The sequence below is a fragment of the Lycium barbarum genome, chromosome 12, assembly GCF_019175385.1.
Source record: "Lycium barbarum isolate Lr01 chromosome 12, ASM1917538v2, whole genome shotgun sequence".
NCBI lineage: Eukaryota > Viridiplantae > Streptophyta > Magnoliopsida > Solanales > Solanaceae > Lycium > Lycium barbarum.
In genome coordinates, this window is record NC_083348.1 from 10,858,653 (window position 1) to 10,886,237 (window position 27,585).

The following is a 27,585-nucleotide window of genomic DNA, read 5'->3' on the forward strand; positions in this document are numbered from 1 at the left end:
TTTATTAGTGAGAACATTTTTGATGGAATAAAGTAATAGGAGGAAGTGTTAACCAGAGGCACAAGCTATTAAGGAGGAACATTTGTGATGAGGTTTGCCGTTTACCAATAAATGAAAGTAAAGTGAATTTGGTCGGAAAATGAGGAGGGATAGTAGAATGGTTGTGCTTGTAGTGCTGCTATTGGCGTTTGTTGTTGCGGATGCTGAGGAATGGGAGACGGTGTCGAAGCAGAACTACTCTTCCCACATTCGCCTCCATCCTCATCTCCTTCTTTTCGTTACTCTCCCTTGTAATCTTTCTTCTTTCCCTCAATCAGCTTTTTGTCTTTTTTTAGGATATATATGCCCATAAATCACTATAATTAACAACTTAAAATATTAAGAAATTCCAATATGGGACGGAGGGAGTATCATTTATCGCTTGAAATGTTTGTATGTCAACTATAGTTGTTATGGTAGCGTCCATGTTTTGAGATATTTTGTTAAATTTACTTTGTGAACGCAGAGTGCTGCAATGTTAAAACACAGTCAGCATCTTTTGGTATTGAAGTGGTTTTGCCATCAGATGTCCAACTTCTGCTAGGGTATTCACATTGCATAGTTGTAGTTCTTGTTTGACTGTGTTTTAGCGATTTTGAGGGGTTGCTAAAAGAAACAAGAAATAGAAAGAGAAAAAAGTAGTACTTGAGTGAGTTTTCAATTAGTCATGGATTCTTCATATTTTTTTTGAAAATAGATACTAAGTGTGTGAGTTGAGTCCTCAAGGCTTCGGTTCAGTGATAAGGTGCTTCATGAGCTGTGTGGTAGGGCGTACATCACGAGTTCAAAGGAAAGAAAATTTGTGGAACACTACACTAACAACTAACGGTGGACTGTGTGGATGGAAAGAAGTTGGAGTACTTTGAAGGCAAAAAGTAAAATGTTCACGAGTTCAAAGGAAAGAAAATTTGTGGAACACTACACTAACAACTAATGGTGGACTCTGTGGATGGAAAGAAGTTGGAGTACTTTGAAGGCAAAAAGTAAAATGTTCCTCAAGACATAGATATTAAGCTGTCTTAGCCTTTCGGTGTAAAAATTAGAATGTACAAGAAGTAGATAGGATGGCTAATTTCCTTACTTCTTTTCATGTGTAGTGAGTGTACTTCGATGCGTATTGTTGGGGGTTGTACTACTCATCTGTCGCACTCTCTGGATGCTACTCTGTAATAAAAAAAAAAATTATTACATTTTCGAAGAAAATGATTGTGCAGAATACTATTCAGCTTTACTTCTGGGAATTAAAGGGACGTTGTCAACTCAAGCTTTATAGTTTTGGTTTAGTAAAGAGAAGAGGTTTTGAGTGGTGTGCAAGGTGGCTGCTGTGCAATGAAACTGGATATAGTGCTAGAAATTAGGTTGTCATTGTTCCTTATTTGTACTTTCTTTAATGGACTTCTGATTGTCACTTGAATCTAGCTATAGGTGCAAATATCTTGTATGCTTTCATCCTCTATTTCCTTAAAAGTGAAACTTAAGCTCAAGTTATCAGATAAAAGTACCTAAAGAGCTATAAACCATTTGAATCATCCATCAGTATCAAATGTGGGCCGGAATGTAACATGATAACCTGTCAAATCCTTAATATCTTTTGTAGGTTTAATCTGACATCACTAGACAATTTAAGGTTCTAAAGGGGGCACTCGGCATTAGCTGTGTAGAAGTTCATTACCTATCCGGCTTAGCACCCATGGTTCCGTTGGTTCTCACTGCTTTGATACTATTTTTTATGAGTTGATTTAAAATTAGTGAATGGCTCCTGTTTTAGACTAATTTTTGTTACTTTTGTACAATTTTCCTCTTTCTATATTTTTAGTTTAATATTTGCTCCTCTACCCATCCTTTAGGTCTAATAATACATAAAGCTGATTAGGATTTATTTTGTTGGAGACATGGTAAATGGGACAGCTGGGTGCAACCATGTTTCATTAGATTCTTATGCATCTCTGTATATTGTCTGATGAGTTTGCTTATTGATCAGGGTCGGGTGAGTCTCGGTCCCTTATGAAGGAGTTGGCTGATGTAGTTTCTCATGATCAAGGGAGATTTGGTTCACTGAAGCTGATGGTTTTATATAGGAGCAGTGAGAGAATGCTGGCAGATGCAGTTGGAGCTGATGAGGGAATAACAATATTATACTATCATCACTCACACTCCTACAAGTATCAGGGAAGACTTCGCGTGCAGAATATATTGTCATCTGTCCATTATGTTATGTCTCTGTTGCCAGAACAGCTTCCCTTCAAAATTCTGAAGACACCCGAAGACTTAGAAATTTTCCTCGGTTCAACCGACAAGGCGTTGATTCTTTCTGAATTTTGTGGATGGACCCAGAAATTGCTAGCAAAAGGTGGCAGTAACAGCAGTAAACATGGTTTTGGTAACTTGTAAACTTCAATTCAGGTTTTTATTGCTTTATTTCCAGTAATGGAAACGTGAATAATCCTTAATATTTAAAAAGTAGAAGAATAAAAAACAATTAAACTGTCTCATGGAAGATTAGTAGTAGAGTCATGCTCTGAAATGATTTCATTGACCTTTCTAATTCAATCAAAATTCTTACTTGACTTAACAATTTGTAGCACTTAACAAACCGGGTTCTTTGAAATTTCAACTGAATGATTGGTTCTGAACATATTTAAGCATCCACAGAAAACTGTTCCTCAGTGACATAGTACGATTGACTGCTCCTAATTATACTTTAATAAAGGTGGGAAAGTCATTGACATCCTAGTGTAAAAGATACTTCTATCATCATTATTACTGTTGTTGCTATATCTTAAAAGTCTAGTAGTCATTACATATTTACATATCAATAGGGGCTTAGTTGGTCATGGGTAACATAATTTGCTCTGCTTGAGCAATAAAGTAACATTCTAAATTGTATGCTATGCACTTCTATGTCTAAGCATTTAGGTTCCAAAAAGGACATGTGTCCGTGCTGGTGTTTTGAAACTGGGAAAGTTATTCATTTCCTGCAATGTTGTGATTGAAGTTGCTATCCTGTTGTATCCTGTCTATCTACCACCTACTTATTAACATGCTAAAAATCTCCTGCTTCTAGAACTATTGCATGGGGGCCACAAAAAGGGTCCAACTACTCAGAGCGTTTAGTATGCTAAGTCTTTGTGGGCCTTGAAGTGAAACGATGCTTTTGTCTTGGGTGGTACAACACTTTACATAATCCATTGTTTCTAGTATCTTGTAGATGTCTATGTGTGATTGTTTGTATCATTCTTGCTTAGTAACTAGAAATTGCTCCTGTGAAATGCAAATAATATGCGATTAAGCGGGGATTGCTCTATCATGTGGATAAACATTTAATAGTATGATTTCTCTTTGCATTTTTTCTTTCTTCTTCTATTTAGTGCTTGAATGATGGCTTGGAAGTTCTAAATTGATGTGCTTATTCTGAAACAGGATTTCATGAACAGTTCAATGGAACAATTGCAGCTAAAGAAAATGAAAATCAGGTGGCAGATGGTAGCTTCTTATTGCTTATGACTATGAAGCTATTGTTGGATTTGTGAAATCCATATTGCGTAATGAATTTGCCTTTATTCATTTCTAATAATAGGGGATGGAAAATGCGAAGATGGATTGTGGTGGTGACGATCTGTTTAGTGACATGCCTTGGCTTAGTGAGTTTACCTCAGCAAACAGTAACGCTTTCCTCGTGGCTGAGAATATGAGTCTTAATAGTGGGGCTTCCTGTAAAATTGATGAATTCCAACGTTTTGAATCATTCTTACCAAAGTTTTTGACGGTTTCGAGAGACTTATTTCTTCCCCCTGAAAGGCTAAGATTTGGTCTGGTTCCAGATAGAGCGTTGCTTTCATCATTGAACATTGAGGATTCTGGATCGTGGTTGGTGACATTGCATTTTGCTGGATGCCCCAGTTGTTTGAAGGTTCTCAGAGAAGGTGTTGATCTCAAAGCTTTTGCCAAGATTCAAGCTTGGCCAGTTGCAGAGGCAAGTTTCTGCTGTTTCCTTTGTCCTTAAGTTGATCCAGCAATTTATGGGACCATTTGGCTATTGCATAAATTACTGGAAACTTGTGTTTTACATACTTGATAACCTTTGTGTGAAATCTCACTCTAGAGTTTCCTAGTTACTGACATTTGAATTTTCTTGTAATGGGGGTATTACTGATGATAGTATAGGTAATTATTTGCATTTTCAGAGAATTATATTTTTTGTCTACCTTTCTGCTACATCCTTTATGTAGGGGTTTCCCTGCCAATCAATTAAATTTTCAAGATTTCATTGAGATCTTTTTTCCTTTCAATTGGGGAAGTATTTAAATTGCGCTGAAATTTGGCATATAAGTTTCATCTCTACTTTGTCCTTTGTCTTCTATTTTTACATGACAGTGTGCTTCATTGGCAGCCTTTTTAACACTTTTGTGAGATTGATTCGTCTGCTTGCCAAGTTTGGGAAATCTCTCCTTCTATCAAGTAATGTTTATATTTGTCGAAATGTGTGACCATCTCATTTAAAAGCTTAAGCTGTTACTTTTATTTATTTAAATATATCTTCAACCCGCCCCTTCATGTGTGGGCCTAATTTTTGTTTGACCGAGCACATTAAAATTCTCTTGATGAAAGGTGGCGTTGAGATTTGAACCCAGGATCTCTACCATCTCTTCTATAAGCTTAAGCTGCTAGAGAATACACTCTTATGGACTTAATTATATCTTCAACAGTTTTCATTTAGAAAGGTCAAATCACAGATTTCCTTTCTTATCGTACTACGGATATGAAAGGCTTGGATTTTCATGGAGGATTGCTTGGGGAGATGGGACGGGGTTCTGGGGTTCGGAAATAGTGTTGTCTAAAGCAAAAAGCGTGAAAAAGCTCTCGAAGTCTATCGGGCTTTAAGAGCAAAGTGCAATTAAAGTGTGGAATAAGGCACAAAGAAGGAAAAAAAAAACATAGAGCCCGTTTGGCTTAGCTTATAAGTGGCTGCAAACAGCTCATATAAGCTGTTTTCAGCTTTTTTGAGTGTTTGGCTGACCAGCTTATAAGCCCAAAAAAATAAGTTGGCCCGTTTGACTTAGCTTAAAAAAGGCAGTTTATAAGCTGAAAACAGCTTATAAGCTGCTTTTTTTAAGCCCATCCAAACAGGCTCATATATATGTAATGGAAGAAAAAAGTACAACGTCATTCGTCTCCTGAATAATTAAAAAATCTATTTGCCAATCATATACTTATTGTTTAGTAATGTTCTATTCAAGATAGAACTTATGGGCAATAAGGCGCATGCCTTAGTTTCTTGCCTACACTGAAGCGCAACCTAAGTGACACGAAGCACCTACCCTGAGCTTCAGGGCTTAAACACGCCTCGAATGAGCCATTGACAATGCTGTTCGGGAAATGTGTGAGGGTGTAGTACGAGCAGGATCACAAGAGTTTGGGGCTAGGGAGGGGTCACAGGGGTGGGCATGGAGACAACTTTGGAGGCCAATTTTGTCAATATAATATTGGCTCATGTAAAAAACTCATTCTTGAAAGTATAGGGGGCTATATGCTACCTTTTTTGTTAGCTTTGTCAGAAAAGCTTTAACAGTTTCACTTTGGTCTGTAAGCTTTAATTTGTTTTGAGCATATTGAGAAACTTAGAGGACTTTTAATTGTTATAAACTGAAAAGTGGAACAGGTGAAGTTAATTTGAGTCAAGATAAGTGAATGAACAACTCTATCTTCATACAAGAGAAGGCTAAGTTGTGGACGTGTGAGTTGTCCTATAAGTACATCCTTTATCACTCTGTATCAAGGAGAAGACTGAAAAAATTGTGGCTAAAAGAGGTCCCAAATGTCAAGAAGCACTGTGTCATTTGTGTAATCAACATGCCTTAATTTATAGAACGAAAGCAACTTGGTGTATGTTATCTTGGTGTTTAAACTTCTCCACTTGGGGATTCATAAGAAAATGAAAATAGAAAATAAGTCAGATATAATCACGCAAGTTGGTGTTGCAATGCTTGAAGCTGAAGATCAAAAAAATGAAAGTTGATGGTAAGAGATGGATGATTATTGGTACAATCATATTATCATACGCTCTTGGTGAGGGAAGAATTGGATTTTCCTTACTTATCGGTTTGGATACTCAGAGCTTTTTCACTTTACTGGAGCAAAGGGAGCAATCTTGATAACTGAGACAAAAAGGAGGATTACAAATGTTAGCTGGTGCTTTGTGTGCAAATGTTTAGGTGAATATGTGGACCACCTCCTCCTTCATTGTCAGGTGGCAACTTGTTTGTGATGTGAGATTTGACATGGTTCGGGTTGTAATGGGCAATGCTAGGCTTAGTGAAGGAGGCACTCTGTAGTTGGAATTTAGAAGGAAGAGAAGTCGAACAGTGTGGGATGTTGCGCCATTGGTACTTATGTGGATCTTGTTGAAGGAAAGAAATAAGAGAGCTTTGAAGGAATAGAGAACTGACTATGTACAGTAGCACTAAGTTTGTATAGAAGATTGGGTGTCGTTCTTCGAGAATCATATTGTGTTGTAGATTGTTTACTTTTGGTATATTGCTTGTACACAGAGATTTTCCCATAATTTACTAGTTATTCTCGTTATAGGAAAAGGAGACAATTCTGGGAAAGAACGGAGGACAATGTTGCAGAGAGATGAAGTTTTGACTAGCGAGGCTATAGTTAGCAGGGCAGATTGAGGGAAGCCAAACAAAAAACTAGGAACAATAGGACTTTGGATAGTCATTTCTTTTTTGATAGAACTATGGGTATTAATGACCTGTTGAATTGTAGTCAATCATCATAGCTAACAAATTGATGAAAGGAACCTACTTAAGTCATGGTCCTAGCATATAATGCTTGGCGTCAGTTTTTTTTTTTTTTTTTTTTTTTTTTTTTTTTTTTTTTTTTTTTATCATGGTCCAAGCAGATAAGTCATCAGTTTTAATATTTGTATACTGTATACATGATCACATATTTCTTTGTGCTGATGTGGTTGCTCTCTCAGTTCATTATTTATCATTCTGTATTGATTCATAGATATCCTACTATGCAGCTGGAGGATGATCTGGATGATCTTGAGAATGCTCTTCCAGCAAATAAGCCATCCGTTGTTCTTTTTATTGATAGATCATCTGACTCCTTGAAGATCAGAGAAAAGAGCAGGAAGGCTCTTGATTCTTTTAGAGAGTTTGCCCTGAAAATTCAGATGTCAAATGAAATGAGTGAACCAAAAGCATTCAAATCACAAGAGACATCTCTTAAGGGTTCCCAAGCATCAAGAAGTACTTCCAGACACCCTAAAGTGGGGCTGTTGCCAGCATCTCAAAAGATAAATATCAAAGACAAGATGTCAATTGTTGTAATGAATCAGGGGAAACAAGTCATCCTAGAAGATCTGGTTTCAGGTTTACATGGCAGTACATTGCATGAAATCTTGGCATATGCACTTCAGCAAAAGAAGGAAGTGAAATTGAGCTCACTTGTGAAAGATGCAGGATTTCAACTTTTATCTGAAGATCTTGACATCAAAACTGCCCAAGCTTTACCAGGTCAAACAGAATTTCAGTCAAACAAGGCTTCAGAGATCCTTCTGGAAGGTGTTTCTGAAGGTATTATTGATCCAGATAGGAAAACAATGTTACTTGAAGATACCATTTTGGAGAAGCAATACAATGAACAATCTGAATCAAATGAAGCCAAGTCTTCTCATGTTTGCCCAAAAGATGCTGAAACTGTACTGGTTCATACAGAACTTCAGTCAGATCAACTTTGTCGTGTAGAAGATGTTCCAGAAGGGCCTACTGATTTAGATAAGGATCAAATGCTGCACGTTGAGGACGGGAAGCAGATTGAAGAATCAAACCCCCTTAACGCTGACTTGCCTCAGCAAAATGATGAGAAGAATTTTCTTGAAGATGAAAGTTCACAAATATCTGTAAAATTTGGTCACGATGATGTGAAGAAGGTTGCTAATAGCCCTACTGCCGGGGAAACAATCAAGGAGCTGGATTCGCAGAAGGAAAAGAATAACTTCAGAGGTTCCTTCTTCTTTCTCGATGGTCACTATAGATGTCTTAGAGCTCTAACATCAGGTTCAAAAATACCATCTGCGGTAATTATTGATCCCACTTCACAGCAACACTATGTTTTAAGCGAGCAAGCAGATTTCAGCTGCACTTTGCTATCTGAATTTCTTGATAGCTTTCTCAATGGAAGTCTTCTCCCATATCAACAGTCTGAGCATGTTGTTCCAAGCATTAGGGAGGCTCCAATTCCACCATTTGTTAATCTGGATTTTCATGAGGCTGATGCTATCCCTCGAGTGACAGGGCATATGTTCAATGAGCTGGTCCTTTATAATCAATCTGATTCCAAAAATTCTGGTAGTTCTCGAGATAGGGATATTTTAGTGCTTTTCAGCAATAGCTGGTGTGGTTTTTGCCAGAGGATGGAACTGGTTGTTCGTGAAGTATACCGTGCAATCAAGGGGTATAATAAAACCCTGAGGAATGGGTTTAAGAATGAGAAACTGTTGTTGAATGGGGGTAAGAAGTTCAGCCCATTTTGCTCTTCCTTGGGTTTCCAGCCAACTTATATACTAATTTATTTATAAGATACCCTATTTTTATATAAAAATAGGTCTGAGATTATGATTGTAAGCATGTATAATGGTTAAAGTCGTTTTTAAACTATCATATCATTTAAAACATAAAATCCTTATGATTTCATCTCATAGTAGAAAAGATCTATTTTCCGCTTGAAATTACTAAACAAGTGTTCTAAATACTTTTTAAAAGTTGAGAAGCTATTTTATGTTATCCATGCCTATCCTTGCTCTGAGGCCATGTGAAAGAAAATAATAGACATAATAATATTCGGAACAAGCCAATTTCAGTTTGTTCTGTTGATATCCTGCATCAAATTAATCAAGTTAGTGCAAAAGCTTTGCTATATCTTGTCTTTTCAGTGATATTGTGCACATCTTTGCCAAAATCTTGGTTGCGGTAAAAAGTAATGTTGATTTACCATCGTGATTACATACTTGGGGTTTGCTTTACTTTAGTATCCTTTTATTGACCAGTTGTTAAATTTGTGGCAGATGAGGTGAGAAATGAGATCCCGAAGTTTCCAGTGATTTACTTGATGGATTGTACATTAAATGACTGCAGCTTAATCCTGGAATCAGTGCTTCAGGTGTGAACTAGCCACAGATTAAAATTTTGTCATTTTGGCATTGGTATACTTGTTAGGTTTTGTGCTCCTGCTAATTACAAAGTATATCATCCTAAGGTCACATTTAGAGTAATTATGTTGTGCTTCATTTCTTGAACACTCTGATTTCTTTTGAACAGTAAACAAGTGGTATAATTTGATAAAAACATATTAAGGAGATACTGAAGCCACACAAAGGGTATGGGATGGAGGCAGAGAAATAGGATAGCGTTTGAGGGTATTGAAAATGATTTTATACATTTGAAAACTGAAAGTTTTGGTATCAGAATAGTATGCTCTATTCATTAAAGAGTAAACAGTTTATAGGAGAAAACAAATCAATAAAAAAGGAAAGTAATCCCTTAAATCTAGATAGTCCAGAACTAAGGGATAATTCTAATCTATTAATCCCTAAAAATCTTAAACTTTCTTAGCTTATTTGATTTGAATTGATCCCATGCGATCATAATCAGATAATACAAATCAACACTCCCCCTCAAGTTGGCATGTAGATATCTAACATGCCTAACGTGAACAACCACTTAGTAAAAATATATGATGTTTGCTGATCAGTTGGCACGAATGGCAAGCACATGCTTCCATCTTCGAGCTTCTCCTTGATGAACTGTCTATCCACCCCAATGTGTTTTGTTCTAAAATGTTGAACTGGATTGTGGGCAATGCTTATGGAAGCTTTTATCTCAGTATAGTTTCATCGATAGAGTTAGGTCTTCTTAGTTCCTCCATCATTTTCCTAAGCCAAATCATCTAACAGATTCCATGAGCCACGGATCTGTACTTTGCTTTTGCACTTTTCGTGCCTTAACACTTTGCTTTTTACTCTTCCATGTCACTAGATTTCCCCAAATAATACAATACGCAGAAGTAGACCTTCTGTCAGTAGAGGACCCTGCCCAATCTGCATCTTGTATGCCTCAAGGCTCCTTTGATCACTGATTTGAATGACATTCCTTTTTTTTTTTTTTTTCTGTGAGCCTTTCAAGTATCTCAAAATTCGTTAAACAGCCACTTGATGTCCTTTTTGGCGAGAATGCATAAACTGACTGACCTATCTTACTGCAAAAGTTATGTCAGAATGAATGTGCAATAGGAAGATGATTAACATCCCTACCAATCTCTAATATTGGCCTTTGCCGGTGGATCTTCGTTATTCACGAACTTTATGTTTGGATCAAGAGGAATTTCTGCTGGTCAGCACCCCCTCATCCCTGTGTCTTTCAACAGAACCAATACATATTTCTTTGAGACACCATTATTCCCTCCTTTGGTCAAGCCACTTCCATGCTTAGAAAGTACCTCAAAGGTCCCAAGCCTTTGATTTCGAGTATTGATGCTAACTCATCCTTCAGGTTTTTCATCACAGTTGAGTCTTCTCCCGCAAATATAATGTCATCAACGTACACTGATTTTTATTTATCCTTGTAGTGAATGACGACTTAATATGGTGTGATCTGCTTGTCCTTGGAAGTATCCTATCCCTTTAACAAATTTGAGTAAATTTTTCAAATCAGGCTCTAGGAAATTGCTTTAATCTATGTCATAAAAAAAAATTGCTTCAATCTATATAGAGACCTTTTAAGTCTATATACCTTTGTTCCAAATCAGTTTTTGAAGCTCGGTGAAGGATCCATATAGACTTCCTCTTCAAGTTTCCATTGAGGAATGCATTCTTTACATCTGACTTTTGAAGGGTCTAGTCAAGATTAGCAACAATTGTAAGGACTCTGATAGAATTCAGCTTGGCTACCGGAGGAAATGTTTCAAGGTAGTCGATGGTGCAGGTTTGAGTAAAACCCTTAGCTACCAAGGGGCGTCTTATACCTTTCCAATGACTCATCTGACTTGAATTTGGTGGTGAAACCCATTTACAACCCACAATTTTCTTTCCCCGTGGTAAATCCATCATTTCCCAAGTTCCATTCTTCTCTAGGGCCCTCATCTCATGTAGAATTGCCTCTCTCCATTCAGGAACATTTAAAGCAACCTGCACATTTTTTGGCATCTTCAAACCAGATAATCAAGATAGAAAGCTGAACAGGAAGCGGACAACTTTTTATATGACACACAGTTTGACATAAGGTGTTTACCGGCTTCTCTCACACCTTTTCTTTTAGCTGTAGGAAGATCAAGATCTGAGAGAACACGAGATGTATCAAAACAATAGTCGTTTTTAAGGAATTACCTGGAAGTTTATTCTGGCCTTGTGGAGGGGATGACTGACCATGTGGAGAGTTCTCGGTCTCTTTTCCCAGAATCAGTTTCTCCTTGTGCAAACACGCAACTCTTTTGTCTATTCACCATTCTCATTACTGATACGCTCAAATTACACCTTTTAATAGCGTAAAGCGGACGATGTCAAATATAGTAACCCAACAAGGTTGGGGTCGAATCCCACAGAGAATATGGTGTGAAAAGTTTACTAAATAAGTATTATACTAATCTTGCCGTCCTGGTGTATTCCAAAAAAAGGGTTTTATAGGAGTTTTGGTTTGTGAACTAATTTAAAGTGACTAGAAATTTAGAGTTGTAAAATATATGGGTAAAAAGAACCAAGGTTGTGTCCCCGTCAGATAAAGTGTATGATCATGGGTATCGATCTTGATATACTTCTAATGGATCGTTTGTATGGATGCACACCTCTATGTGAATTAGACTATTTCCCAATAAGAAAAGATTATTCCTTTCTATGCTTTTTCCAAAGATAAGAAAGTATGCATGAAGAACGGTTAACTATGCCAAGTAAATTCCTCCTATTCCTAAGTGGATTTATTAAACAAGGTTTAAAGCCTTGAGTTCTTATTATTTGTTCTTACCTAACCCTAGTTTTTTCCCAAATAAACCACAGTTTATGGCGTTAACTAATGTTTGCAACCACTAACTATATGATGAAAATGAAGAACAAATAAACCCTAACAATCCATTATGCGTATATCAATCACAATCCCCAATCACAAAACACTCATCCTTGGGTTCACAACCTTAGTAAAGGTGTTTAGCTACTCATGGCAATAAGAAAACAATAAAAGATTGAAGGTTGCATATTGAATTTTTTATTAAACTTACGAATAAACTTGAAATTAAACGAATGTAATTGTCTGGAAAATCTTCAATTGTACTAAAAACCCAAAAGTAATTACTACAAGTCTAAAACTCCAGATGTCTGAAAAATAAAACCTAAATAGGTATTTGGTATTTATACAAGTTAAACTCGGAATAATTAATCTTAATCTAGTTCCAGGTCGGCTTGCAACTCGACGGACCATCTTTGCACATTGACGGTACCGTCGAATGTCGACGATGCACTTCGACAATCTGATGACAATTTTCATGCTGCAGAAACTCCCCCGTCCTTGTACATCGACGGACCGTCGATCATGTTGACGGTCCGTTGACCTTCCCGTCGTTTTACATCAATATATGGTAGTCTCTGATATTTCACTCAGTGCAATTCGACGACCAACTTGACGGACCGTCGAGCTCGTTGACGGTTCGTACAAGTGCAACACAGTGCCTTGTCTTCAAAATTCCGTGTTTTCAACTGTTTTTGCAATTCCGCTTCTAAATACCTGCACATACACAAAATTCATCAAACTAACACAAATTTACTTGAAAACAAGTAAAACTTAGAGTAAAAAAGCATTAGATGTGCCATAATTTCACGGCACATCAATTACTAAATCAGATCATGCTTTGATTTTACATGCCTAGAATCAGAGCCTTTATTATCTATAGCATTTTCATTCATTATCTTTGCTAGATCACTATCACCCACATTTAGCCCACCCTTGTTTATCAGGTAATTTGGATCTCTTTGATTTTGACTCATTTCCTCATTATTGCAAAATGAATCTTCTTCTACAAAATTTCCCCCTTGAAGATGAGTTCTAAAGAAAGGTTGGGACCCAAAAAAAGTAACAACCATTGTAACCACAATCTTTTGTGTATTCGGATCATAATACTTATAGCCTTTTTGACTTGGGAGCATAGCCTACAAATACACTCTTTCTTGCATGAGGTTGTAGCTTGCTCCTATTGTGATCATGGTTGTGATAAAAACACTACATCTGAACGTTTTTAATCAAATTAGCAGTTAGCCTAGATGTAGTAAATTTCTCGTTGAATAGGTTAAAGAGAGTTCTAAAACTATGAACCTTATATGGCATCCTATTCCAGATATCCTATTTACCAGATAGGTGGTACCGTGTTAGTCAAGGGAGCTTCTCCCATAAATTTTGTGGTACTCTGCTAGTAAGAATACAAGCCTTAATTTACTTTTAATAAACGCCTATTCTTTCTCTCGGCAACCCCATTTTGTTGGGGTGTGTTAGAGCATGAACTTCGATGAATTATCCCCTTATTTTGAAAGAAAGTTCCTAATTGCTTATTGAAAAACTACCTACCATTGCCACTACTACCTATTTGGAATTTCTCTTGAAATTGTGTTTCAATCTTAGCATAAAAGACCGCACACATTTTTTACCTATGTTTTATCTTTCAACAGATAAACTCAGCTTAGCCTAGTGTGATCATCAATAAAACTCACAAACCACCATTTTCCGTTATTTGTCAAAACCCTAGATGCCCCTGAAACGTCACTATGGATAAGCTTAGATGGTTTTGAGGCATGATATTGATGAGGGAAAATGATAGAATGTCGATGTTTTTCGAATTTTACAAAATTCACTCCAAAAAATAGATGGGCTTCTATTCATGAACAATTGAGGTAACAAAAGCTTTAGATAATAAAAACTAGGATGACCATTCCTATAATGCCAAAACGTAACCTTATTCTCAATAAAAATAGAGTTCAAACAAATAAAATTATTGTTTACTGAATTGTTGCCATCCTCAAGAAAATAGAGACCTTCGACTCTTTAGCATTGCCAATCATCCTCCTCGAGACCTTGTTCTGAAATTCACAAGAAAACGGGTCAAATGTTGCACGATAATTGAGTGATTGGGTTAATTTGGTAACAAACACAAGATTGCTAGTCAATTTCGGAACATGAAGGACATCAAAGCTATGTTGCTCGGACTCTTCACTTTCGGTGCCCCACCCGTGTCGACCCGAGATTGGTGTGGGATCCATACCCGATCTGGTCAACCAATTTTGGGTACTTTGACCAAAATCGAGGGAGAAATATCAAAGCAAAAGCTATGGTCAAGTTGAAGAAAATGGAATAACTTGTATATAGAAATTTCTATGTCACTCCTTTTTCTTTTATCTCCTTTCGAGATTCTCCTCTTGATCAATATTTTCTCCTCAAGTTTTTCACATAATATCTCATAATTTAGGTTTTATAACTCTATTTTTAGAATTTTGAATTATTTTTTGCCGAATCCCTGCACCTGTATTCGAACCTGGATCCGTACCCACGAATCTTAAAATTTAGATCATGACGAATCCGACCTATAGATCCACACACGTATTCCACACCCGCACCCGAGTCCGAGCAACATAGCATCAAAGAGGGTCAAGGAAGGTGTCAGTTTGATAGTTCCTTTTCTAATCATTGCTGAAAAAGATCCATCAGCAATTCCAATTCTTTTCTTCCCTAGGTGACAATTCTTTTCCCGTCATATGGTCACTAGCTCCTGAATTGATGATCCAGGAGTTTGCACCATTTGAATGAGTACTCAAAAAAGCGGAGGGCACACAATACCTAAAAAGAAGAAGAGGGATTGAAACAACTTGGTTTACTGGTTTGGAGTTGATTTTGGAGAAGCTTGTGCAAGAGTTATAATTGCTCCTTAGTGAACGGAGACACCTCTGAAGTTCAACCGGTGCCCCTGCTCTTCGTTGCTTATTCGGAATGCTTGGCTGCCATGATGTCAGCATCTCCTTTTGCAGCCACCATTGCAGAAGAATCTTTTCATTTTGAATCTTGATTAGGATCTGATTTCAACATGCCATCTCCTGGCTTCTTCTCTTCTTCTTTCTGAGTATGTCTTACGCAGTGGCGTACGCAGGATTTTTCTTAAGCAGTGTCGACATTTAAAGAAGTGAATAAATGAATAGATCAATGTAACAACACCATGATTTAGAAAAACACAATTCAAGTATAATATTATAACTCTCCTCGACGAGTTTTGCATCCATAATAGAATCATTCAAAATATTACTAAATACTTCGTTTTCTATATAAGACAACAAACAACCACTCAAAAGCTTATTATCCATTAAATTCCGTAAGTCAATCTTAATCAACTTCATCGCCGAGAAAACATTCTCAACATTTAGATACTCTGAGGTGAAGAGCAAAATAAAGTATCTGGCAGTCAAACTAATGTAAGAGATGCTGGTCCATTTGGTTTTGCTACTCCATTTTAGGCAGAGTCGAGGGATCGAAACCTACTGGCTACAATAACTTTTCTTCCGAAGAAAGCTAAAAATGATAAAATAGATGACCTTAACCAGCGCGCCAGCAGAGCCCGTGTTGACAAGCAGTGTCACTTATATTTTATTATTACTGTTTCGATGCGCAGGCTATATTTATATATAATAATAAAAGTTTCTCGGCAAACAGTGTTGGATGACACCACTTGCCCCAATGTGCGTCTGCCCCTGTTTCCAAGGATCCGGATCTTCATCGAATTCTCGGTTTAGTCTTGCTAGGAATAGATAAACTTTCTTATTTTCTTTTTTCTTTTCATTGCTTTTACACTATCCGTCGGACATCCTCATTCATCATTGTAGCATTGATCTAGCTCTTGCCGTAATGAAACTATTTCATTGTAATAGCTGGTCACCTCTCTCTCTCACTACCTAGCCTTTCAAATCTTAATTTTTAATTTAAAAATTTGAGAAGCATTTTCTACATCAGAATATGTTTCTTTAACAAACTCCATACATCTCTTGCAGTAGGCAAAAATAAATAGGGTTTACCTATTGTTTGGTTCCATACAGTTTAGAAGCCACACAATCTCACCAATGAGTTCTCGGACCTCTAGGCGTTTATCTTTGGATCTCCAGCTTCAGGTTTCCTGATTTCACCAGTCAAGTGCCCAAGTTTTCCTCGGACGTCAATCGCTAACCGGTGACATATTGTGCCCTCTACAGATACTTTTTTGGCCATTCAACCTATGGGACATTAGTCAAAAGGATAGATGAGATGAATTGCTGCTTTAACTCGTGGTTGTTTCGCTAGGGACTGCACTAACAGAACTCTCGGCTTCTGTTGTTGCCGCTGGGGTTCATGCTCATAAAGGCTGCCTTAGCCATGAACAGATGAAAAAAGGCTACTGCCCTGATACCATGAAAGTGTTGGTAGTGGAATAGTATGTTCTATTAACTCAAAGTGTATGGAGAAAACAAATCACTAAAAAAGAAAAATGATTGCTTGATTCTAGATAGTCCAGAATTAAAGGGATAAGTCTAATTTAAATTTGAAAGGGGCATCCCGGTGCACAAAGCATCCCGTGTTAGCAGGGTCCGGGGAAGGGCCGCATCCCAAGGGTGTGATGTAGATAGCGTAACTTAATGCAAGCATTAGTGGCTCTGCTTTCACGGCTCTAACCCGTGACCTATAGGTCATACGGAGATAACTTTACAGTCGTCTAATTTGAACCTAATCTCTAAAAAGCTGAAACTCTCCTAACTTATTTGATTTGATCCCATCTGATCAAAATCGGATAATACAAATCAACAAAAACCTTTATCATTTGAATTTCTTTTTTTATATCTGAGGAATAACCTGGTTGTCTTTGATTGCTTTTTGGTGCTCCCATGAGATTCCTATTTGTATAGATGATTGGGTGTCTTTTGTAGAGAATCATGTTTTGATGAGCTTTTCCAATATTACTAAAATTATTTACCTTATGAAAAAAAAGGGATGCATAAGCACAGAAGATGAAAATTAAAGTTTGAAAAGAAAAATTAAAGGAACAAAGAAAAAAAAGAGGAGGGATAAGATCTTGAAAGGATCCTCATTTAGACAAAAGGAAATCTAGGAACTGACATGATTTCGTGAAATTTCTACAGTTTTTGGTTGTCCCCCTTCACTTGGTTAGGCTCTTACATTAATATGCAAATTATCAATTAGACTAAAAAGGTCTGGCTTTAGTAGTGTTGATACTCAATTAGTCACCATCTGAATATTTCCGTCCTTACTAACTTTTAAAAGTTACTTTAAACACTTTGAATGCTAGTTGATAAGTACTTTTTTAGTATTCATGGACCTAGAAAAGGGGAAAAAAGGATTCCCATATATAATCCAAGAATTTTCCCTGTATACAATGCATTTTGACTTCCCAAGATAGCTTTTTCAGCTGATTACATCTAGAAGTATTATATTCCATTGTTAGCAACATACTTAGGTGGCTGCCAAATTGTTGGCCCAAAGGCACACAGATAATAACTATCTGCAATTTGGATTCTCATCCTTCTTTTCACCCTTTTGCCAAGAGATGCCACTACTTTTACTATTTCACACGCCTGGGCTGAGGTCTTCTTTGTATAGTTAGAGATCTGCCAAGCATAAGTGCTTCCCATGCTCAGATGTTCTGAAATAAAATTAACCTAATTCAAAAAGAGCTTTGCTGTTGGGTGATCCTGTTAATCAAATAAAATTAATGGCTGAAAATCATGCACTTTTGTGCCTTCTAAACAAAATCTTGCACTTTTGCGGCGAAATCTTGTTACAAATTTCTTCCTGGCATGTGAAATGCAGGTGGAAAATTATAAGCTTCTATAGTCTCTAAACTCTAATGCTTCCTAACTAAACTTAAGCAGTCCACAGTCATGCATCCACTTGTGTTTGAGTGTTAATCTTGTGCTTGTTCATTGCAATTTTGCAGAGGGAACTTTATCCATCTCTACTCTTATTTCCCGCTGGAAGGAAGAAAGCTATCCCTTATGGTGGAGATATGGCAGTATCTAATATCATTAACTTTCTTGCTCACCATGGGAGCCACTTTTACGATCTTCTTCAGGAGAAAGGTGAGTTTCCTGATTTACTGTTGCTCACCACCCATCTGAGTGAAGGAGGAAAAACGGAGGAAAGAGGGAATTATTGATTTTCCATATTATTCATCAAAAACTTTGATGCGTGTTTTCTATCATTGGTATAATACACTTAGGGCTTAATCTGATTAACTAAACATATCTTTTATATGTCCAGGATATTGTGCTTGTTTCGTTTTTTTAACTCTTTTGAAGTAAGATAATTGTTGATAGTCAAGATTCACTGATATACCTATCAGTTTGTTTATTTGCAAGTTTGATAACCTTACATAAATCGCTATTGTCTCAATCGGCCAATATCATTTTAGATGTCACATGCCTTGCTCTTAGAATTATCTCACTGGATAGTTCCTATAAATCTATAATGGAACTAGGTGATTGTAAGCCCGTGCTAGCACGGACCTAACATGACCAGAAAAATGGACCACTGAGGGAGAAGTTGTCCTTTCAAAAGCTGACACAAGGTTTTGGAGAGCGAGAAACGGAAAAAAGCGACGAGGCCTCGCTTCACCAAAGCGTGAAGCGAAGCGCGCACTTTTTTCATGTGAAGCGCAATGTAATACAAAAATAAAAAATATTAAATAGGCATAGATAAAGAACCAAGAACTCAATAAAAATAACATATTGGCTTGATGCCATTAAATAAAAAAACAGAATTTAATACAATCACAACAAAAAAATAAATCAGAACAGTGAAACAATTGCAGAACAGTCAACAGAGATGAAAAAAACAGAACAAAACAGAGAAAAACATTACAAAATAGAGAAAAAACGAAGAACATAGACAAAAAAAAAAAAAGAAAGGGCAAAATAGTGAAAGAAATTACAAAACAGAGAAAAAACAATTGCAGCCCAGTCTAAGAACTGAAACAAGTAGAAAAGAAAATGAGAAAAAAGAGCAATCCAGTGAGGAAAAAAAAAAAAAAAGAGAGAGAAAAACTGGCAGTCCAGTCGAGTAGCAGCAGGTGAAACAGAGAAAAGAAGAAGAGGAAAAGAAGAGAAAACTTACCTTGAAACTTGAAAGAGGCAGTAAAGAGATGAGGAGAAGCAGTCGCAGCAGTAAAAAGAAGTCCCAAGTCATAAGAGTCCAAATAGAAGAGAAAGAGTGTTTTAACAAATTCTTTTGAAAAAAAACCTAGGTGCACCATGCTTAAGCGAGCTTTTATCGCTTTTGTCGCTTCTCGCTTCTCGGCCTAAAGCGTGCACTTTTTAACCCATGCCTCGCTTTAGGGCAGGGAAGCGCAAAGGCTGCGCCTCGCCTCGCTTAAAGCGCAGAAGCGAGCGCTTTTCACAACATTGAGCTGACACTTCAAATATTATCGGGCTTCCTGTAAACAATAAATCCGGCTAGGTATTTATATGAAGATCCTATTGTTTTTTCTATACTTGCTTATGAGAGAGGAATTCCGGGGGATTTGCCTTCTGGGTCGAGCTTGTCACACGGGGCTTGCCTAGTGCGGGTTATCTCTCCTGTGTAGTTTGCAAGCTATTACACAAGAGCTGGTTTTATCCTGTGCGCACCCGAAGGATAGCGGCTGCGGGTTTCCATGTCATCAAAAATATGAGGAAGGAGTTCCATCGAATTGAATATATAACAACATTATCCACTTCAATATCAGAATGATTCATGGATGGGTAATTTTTATTTTATTGCGTCAAAATTGTTAAACTACTTTTTGTAGCAAACTTTACCTAAGTATTACGGAAATTGTAATTTAGACAATATTCAGCGACCTTTCGATTACAAAAAAATTGTTTAGTAACTTTGACGCAATAAATTGACAGTTAAGTAGCTTAATCTCATCATAATTTCTTACTTCCTTGCAGTCTTTAATGTATTCGCGTGATATTCTTTAAAACTTAATTCAAACATTACCTTATCGTACATTTTACAATTACAGGGGAATGACATAATCTAAAACTTAGTAAGAACGTTTTTATTGGAGGCTTAGAATCAAAGAAGAAGACCGATTTAAGTGACTTTCCATAACCCTCACTGTGTTACCACTTACCACTAATCCTTATTTAAAACATAATTAAGAATCCAAAGCTATAGGAAACATCAAAATGAAATACAATCTTCCACATCTAAGTATATAGGTTATTGAATTACATAATCGAAAAACCTTCTAATGAAACATTCAGTTTTTTTTTTTTTTTTTTTTTTTTTGAGTTTTCTCTGAGAAAATCCTAACAGAACTTTTAGTAAAGATCCCTTTAAGATCCACTTTTTTTTTTGGATAGTTTATTAAAGCTACAACAAACCAAAACTACATGTTTATTAGCCATAAAACTTTCCCAAACCCTATACAAAATACTTCTCTATATAGACTTTTTAAAGAGTTTACCAAAACAATCTGCAAATGAAATGTGGTTAGAATTAGTTTTTGTTAAACAAGTGAGAAAATCAAATGAAAACATAAAGCATCAAACATGGAAATTATCATTTTTAATTACTAAGCATGCCTTTCTAAGTAATCCGAATGTAACTGATATAAATAGAGTAATGAAAAACAGAGGAAGAGTCCATCTAGGAATATTTTGGCTTTGTGGATTTTTTTTTTTTTCATCTGGATTGTGTTTTACTATGTATATTTGGTACAACATCTATACAAAGAATTTTCTAGAACAAATTAGCTGTACTAAAAGGTTACTATATGCAAAAACTTGTCAGCCTCAATCACAAAGAGAAGTGGGCCCACTGAGAAATACATTTAAGGACACGTGTAAGCTTGAACGAAGGAGATTGGACGTAAAAGGAATTCTTTCAAAAGGGTTTGTTTTTCTTGGTAAACTGAATCGAATGTACAGCCAGAAGATGCTGCATGTACCATCGAAGAAATCTGAAATTCCAATATTGCCCTTGGTCGTCATGCTCTTCACATTTCTATATAGTTGAAATGAAATGTATGGCTGGTTTAATGAAACAGTGGTGAGGAAAATGCAATTTGGCCGTAAATTTACTAATAAGATTTATGCACAATTATTTAGACAGGAGGAATTTCTAGGGGCAAAACTTAAAAAGTGAAGGTGTTTGAAAAAATTTGACGTGCTTCATAAATGATCACACATGTAAAATAAGGGGGAGAGAGAAAAATGTGTGTGTGTGTGTGGGGGGGGGGGGGGGTTTGGTGGTGGTAAGATGCATAAAGAAGTGTGTAAAGGGGATGAATGAACCGAGTAAAAGAGAGTTGAAGGATGTGGAATTGGTGTGTCTACAAGGAATAAAAAAGGACGACATACTAAAATCTATTATTAATAAGTGTGTTGGGATGGAGGTCATACAGAAGCGATATACTTCCGGTCAGAGAGAGAGCGGGAAGGATTTTAGAACTTTGGGATGAGAGAAAATTAAAAGCTCGAGAGGTGAGAGGGGTATTACTCTATACCCATAATATTCAAAGACACTAGTAATAAGAGTTCAATTTTATGGGAGTTTACAATCATGTAGGTGAGAGATCAAAAAGGGAGTTTTAGAGGAAATTAGAGTGGATGAGAACTACAGAGACACCTTGGTAATAGGGGAGATTTTAACGCTCTCTGGTTTCCGGAAGAGAAAGTGGGGTGTGACCTTCTAAAGGGACATGGAGGGATTCTTGGACATCATCACAGCTCGTCAGTTGATTGATCTTCCACTATATTGTGCTTCCGTACACTTGGTCTAGAGTTGAGAGTCGAGATCGAAATCAAGGCTCAACAAGTCCCTTATCTTCACTGAATGGGAGGAAAGCTCATTCATTTTCCTATCCTTAGGTTGGCGTTTGATCATTCACCTATGTTACTGGATAGCAGTAGGAAGAGAAGACGAGCACCTTTTATTATTAATAAGCACACAACTTCAAGGAGTTATCAAATCATAGGTGCACCATCTCTTTGCTTGACAAAAAAGCTCAAAATTGTGAAAAAATGATTTGACAATATGGTGTAAAGATGTATTCTGGAGGATGGAAATAGAATTGAAAAACGCATGAATGAACTTGGGCCATTAGAAAAGAAAGAAGGGTAGGATGGTTTAACCGAGGGAGAAAAAAATATGACAAATGACGATTTTGTTTTTGGGGGGGGGGGGGGGGGGAGGGAGTTATCAAATACAATAATTTCCTAAGGCATTAATAGAGAGCGAAATGTAGGGTGTTGTGCCTTAAATAAAGGATTATAATACAAACTTCTTCCATTTTTTTTCTGTTGTGCTCAAGTCTTGGTCACTACCCAGTGTAATCCCACAATAGTGGGGTCTGGGGAGGGTAAGATGTACGCAGCCTTACCCCTACCTGGGTAGGGAGGCTGTTTCCGATTGACCCTCGGCAACCCTCCTCCTTTATCCGGGCTTGGGACCGGCAATGTGAGCGAGCTCACACAGGCGGAGTTTTCTGTTGTGCTCAAGCATATCCAAAATATCCCAATGGGTAACACCTAGAGAAATCTTTTGAAGAGGATGGCAAAGGGGCCACTTAAAATTTTGCAGTTGTATAATGACTATGTGGAGTGAGGCCGAGGCTAGAGAAGTGAAGTTCAACAATATTGGAGGGAGGAGGATGTGAAATAGCTGGAGAGAGTTTGAGAAGGAAGAAGTTTGGGAGGTGGTTAGGAGTATAGGAGATAAAGTACTGGGTTGGAAATTGCTTCACAATGGCCTTCGACATCAATGCCGCAACAGAGTTAAAGAAGTTGTCATGAGTGCCATAGACTGCGTCTGTTCCACGAGGAATTTCGAGAAGTACCTCAATGCATCTTTCTTAGCACTGCTGCCAAAAAAAGTAGAGGCGAGAATATCAAAGATTTTTTTAGAAGGTAACATATGTTGTATATATGTAAAACAGACTGCACTAAAAACATGTGCAATCACCCATAATTACAGTTTGGAGTACATGAAGGATTCCCAGTGCTTTGTCTTCTTACAAGGATTGTAGACGTAAAAATAGATTCAAGATCTTCTAGGTACTCTTGTTTACACCAAAAAATAAAAAGGACTAGACACTTCATCTCTAGCTTATGTAAAGCACCTTTGAGTTCTTTCTTTCCAAGTTGTTCACCAAATACAAGCTGAGAAAATCCTCTGCCTCTCTATCTGACCGAAGAGGTTACCATATATGTTTCAACAGGCTAGAATTTCAGGTATTCTCCTTGGCATAGCCCACATAATTCCCCTCAGGTTGATAAATATCTTCCATAGTTGATCTGTCTTCTTACAATGCATCAATAGATGATGGATTGTCTCTGCCTCCTCTCTGCTTAAGTAACATAACATATTTGGTGTCCCCTCTTAATAAGATCGTCCTTTGCCAATATTACCTCTCTTGCCAAACCAATCTGATTATTTGATGTGTTGTATTCTTTATATGCTGACTTAACAGAGAACTTGCCTTGCTTATTTCCTTGTCACTTCATATAGTCTTCAGTAGCAGAGGTCCTTTTGAATTGTTCTAGGATATTTTAGAACTTTGCCAACCTGCCAATCTTCCAATCAGTTAATATTCTTCCGAAGCTGAGGTTGCATCCCTGTTTTGTCCATACCACTCCCCCAATTTCTCCTGCGGACTCAACTTATTGATATCAGGAAATAACTGCTTCATTGGTCTTCGACCTAGCCAGTGTCTTCCCAAAACATATTTTCATTCCATTTGCTACTTTGAATCTGGACTTGTTTATGAACTCAGGCCATAAATTTCTGATGGACTTTAGCCCGATTATATTCTTCCACAATGAACAAGCCTCCATAGCTACTTCATCATCAAACCTTGGTTCTGAGCTGTCAAGTTTCTAATTCTAAGTCCCCCTTCTTTCTGTGCTAGTTGTTAGAGAATTTATTGCTGTTACGTGGCCAGAAGATGTTCCTCCTTGGTGTATTTATTCTTTCACTATATTTGCAGGAATTGAAAATAAATACATCATATAGGTAGGCATAAGTACACCAATAATTAGAATTAAGCAACCCCCCCGCCCCGTGTATTGACTCTCAGTTTGCTAATTTTTTTTTTCCACATTTCTCCAAAACACCATGCTGCAATTCATCTATTCTTCCTCCAAGAATTAAAGTCAACATCTCATTTACCTCATTAGTTGGATACATGTGGCTCTTGTTCCATGTATAATCATTTCCATGGAAGGATTAAATGACACACTGAAAACGCCACATACAATAGCTTGATGTTTAAGTCAGTGTTGTCAAAGGCGCGCTTAAGCCCCAAAGCGAGGCTCAAAACATGATGAGCGCTTCGCCTCGCTTTATGTGCGCTTAAGTGTCATCATCCAGGCTCTAAGACATACTTTTCCTTGCCAATGAGCCTCTCTTGAAGAGATGACACTAGATAATTGATATTTCACTTTATCGTAATGTTTTTACAATTTCTTTGTCCATATATTTGCTATTCATGCTTATTATTATTACTCTTGGACTAAACATATATATGTTTGTATTTTTATGCTATTGCGACTTTTTTTTTTTTTAAAATTAAAGCCCACACTTTATTTGCGCTTAAAGCCCCAGCTGACCTTAGAGCTTTTTTGCGCTTTTTGCTTTTGATAACACTAGTTTAAGTGGAGAAGGGAAGAGTGGTGGGCCCATTATCCATTGAGTTTCGAACCGTGCACCATTGAGTCTCGGGGATTTCTCAGTTATAAAAGAACTGTAAATGGATTGGATTATTTCGTTGATTGAAGGTTCCAAAAATCTACAGAATTTGAAATTCTAAAAGAAAAAAGGAAGTTGAAAAAGTCACCTATCTGGTATACATAACTGCCTCTTAGTACACCAAAATAACCTTTAAGTAAATTAAATGCATCATTACCATCTAAAATTCCAGTGAACCTAAAAAATACACGCCTTTTTAAATGTCAGCTCTATCAGTACAAAATTAGATCTTAAAATGGAAATAATATTAGGGTGATAAACAAGCATATAATTTGGCTATCAAATGAAAAAGGTCTGAAATCATTGGATGCACTATAATAGGATTTCCAGTGCTGATTTTAAAACCGTTAAAAGCTTTCAAAACTCGGAGATAATGGGCTGGCTGCTCTATGCTTCGCAACTTAAATACCAAGTTCCGTTATCATGGGGCAGGGCTCTAACCTATGACCTAAGTCACAAGTCCCTCAACCTTTGTCACTTGAACCAAGCCCTGGGAGCATATAGTAGAATATATTCTTAAAATAGTTAACTACCACTTACCAGAGCTGCAAGAATATTATTGAAAACTGCCGACCATGTTTAGGAAAGAAAGTTAGTAGCACCTGTAGTAAATTTGGCATTGTTTTCTCTTATGCTTGAAAAGTATATATGCTCAATCCTCTATTGTTCTTATTCCTTAGGTCGCTGGTTTGCATTTCATGTCAAACATTAATAAGACTATTCCTATAGTATCTGGTGGAATAAATTAAAGGAAAATTCCTATAGCATCCAGTTGTACCTTGGGTCTATTGTGCAAGGCAGCGGGGAGATCGACGATGATGTCACACATCGTATTGGGGGCAGGATGGATGAAATGGAGGCTTGCTTCCGGAGTGCTATGTGACAAGAAGGTGCCACCAAAACTTAAGGGCAAGTTCTACAAAGTGGTGGTTAGACCGACTATGTTGTATGGGGCGGAGTGTTGGCCAGTTAAGATCTCTCACGTTCAAAAGATGAAAGTTGCCGAGATGAGAATGTTGAGATGGATGTGTGGCCACACCAGGAGTGACAGGTTTAGGAATGAGCATATTCGGGATAAGGTGGGGGTGGCCTCGGTGGAAGACAAGATGCGAGAAGTGAGACTGAGATGGTTTGGGCATGTGAAGAGGAGGGACACAGATGCCCCAGTGCGGAGGTGTGAGAGGTTGGCCATGGATGGTTTCAGACGAGGTAAGGGTAGACCGAAGAAGTATTGGGGAGAGGTAATTAGACACGACATGGCACAATTACAGCTTACCGAGGACATGACCTTAGATAGGAGGGTTTGGACTTTGGAGGACCCAAATTAGGGTAGAAGGCTAGTAGATAGTCTCGTTTTCCGTTCTTATTAGTAGTCGCATTATCGCGATATAATTTCTTGTGCTCAGATTTCTGCTATTATCTGTTATTTCCTGTGCTTTGATTATCCTGTGTTATCTGTGCCGCTTGCATTATTCCATTTCATATCGCTTTGAATCCCCTAACCTTATCTGACTTCTTTTTATGCTTTTATTGAGCCGAGGGTCTTTCGGAAACAGCCGTTCTACCTTGGTAGGAGTAAGGTCTGCGTACACTCTACCCTCCCCAGACCCCACGATGTGGGATTCCACTGGGTTGTTGTTGTTGTTCCTATAGCATCCAGTTGAAACCTATCGTCAATAAGTTTTTTCTATTGATTTGCTTTTTCAGTGCAGTTAGCCTATATAGTTGCATATCACTAGTTCTTTTTATATGTTTTCAAGTTTGTCTTTCCCTTTTCCTACATCAGGTATACTGTGGACTGGAGGTGAACCAGGCATAATTCATAACATGAATTCAGAGGCTCCTCCATTTAAGAACTCGCCACATGAAATTATACTTCAAGGAGGACCGCCAACATTAGATGCTCAGTTCAACCAAATTAGAGCTCCTCTTAGTAGCTCTGCGAAAGCAGCCCCTCATGTGATTGTTGGCTCCGTCCTTGTTGCTACAGACAAGCTTCAAAATGTTCACCCTTTCGATGGATCCAAAGTAGTTATTGTGAAAGTGGATCAAAGCACAGGATTTCAAGGTCTGATTGTCAACAAACATATCCGCTGGGACTCTCTTGATGAGCTTGAAGACGGAGTAGTACAGCTCCTGAAGGAGGCTCCTCTATCTTTTGGTGGCCCTGTCATGAAACGTGGAATGCCATTTGCTGCGTTTTCCAGGAAGTATATAGTTAACCAGTCCATGGAAGTGCTGCCAAATGTATTTTTTCTTGACCAAAGGGCCACAGTAGGTATCATAGAAGAGCTAAGGTTAGGAAACCAGTCTATCCATGACTTCTGGTTCTTTTTGGGATATTCGAGTTGGGGTTGGGGCCAGCTATTTGATGAAATTGCTGAAGGAGCTTGGATTGTAAGAAATCATGATGAGGACCAAATAGATTGGCCTTGGAGATGACCTAGATCGGATTAAATTTCTGAATCTATTATTAGGTATTTATTTCATTTAAGAGCCAGCCAGAGTACGAAAACTATTAGTTCAACAATAGAATTTGATTTTCAATAGGCAGTGTATAACATTTTTGTTGGATAAAGCGACATTCATATCCTAATGCAGCCTGTTTATGTACCATATACCCTTCATTTTAACTATGACATCTCAGTGAGTCTCGTCTGTCTTCCGTCCTTACCCCCTCTCTGTATACCCCTCACACATATGAAGTTGGGGGTTGTTTGGTTCGTGGACAAAATTTTAC

General features: G+C 37.5%; 1 protein-coding gene and 1 long non-coding RNA gene across 5 annotated transcripts; one reads left to right on the forward strand and one right to left on the reverse strand.

Moving 5' to 3' along the window:
* LOC132624784 (uncharacterized) lies at positions 1 to 27,495 on the forward strand. Of its 4 annotated transcripts, none has more exons than XM_060339509.1 (8): positions 1 to 290; positions 2,021 to 2,389; positions 3,460 to 3,512; positions 3,617 to 4,012; positions 7,073 to 8,564; positions 9,119 to 9,213; positions 18,049 to 18,190; positions 26,632 to 27,495. In XM_060339509.1, the coding sequence occupies exons 1-8, from the start codon at positions 140 to 142 to the stop codon at positions 27,285 to 27,287; spliced, it is 3,354 nt and encodes a 1,117-aa protein (XP_060195492.1). In that variant the 5' UTR covers positions 1 to 139; the 3' UTR covers positions 27,288 to 27,495. The 4 variants fall into 4 exon arrangements, with proteins under 4 accessions (XP_060195492.1, XP_060195491.1, XP_060195493.1 ...); XM_060339508.1 differs by having other exon boundaries at positions 2 to 290; positions 2,021 to 2,419; XM_060339510.1 differs by lacking the exon at positions 1 to 290 and adding an exon at positions 330 to 1,397 and having other exon boundaries at positions 2,021 to 2,419.
* On the reverse strand, positions 12,358 to 17,413 carry LOC132624786 (uncharacterized). The gene is made up of 3 exons (XR_009576537.1): positions 14,916 to 17,413; positions 14,117 to 14,161; positions 12,358 to 12,818 (listed from the first exon to the last, which is right to left on the reverse strand). It is a non-coding gene; the product is annotated as an uncharacterized LOC132624786 (long non-coding RNA).
* Positions 27,496 to 27,585: the final 90 nt, after the last annotated feature.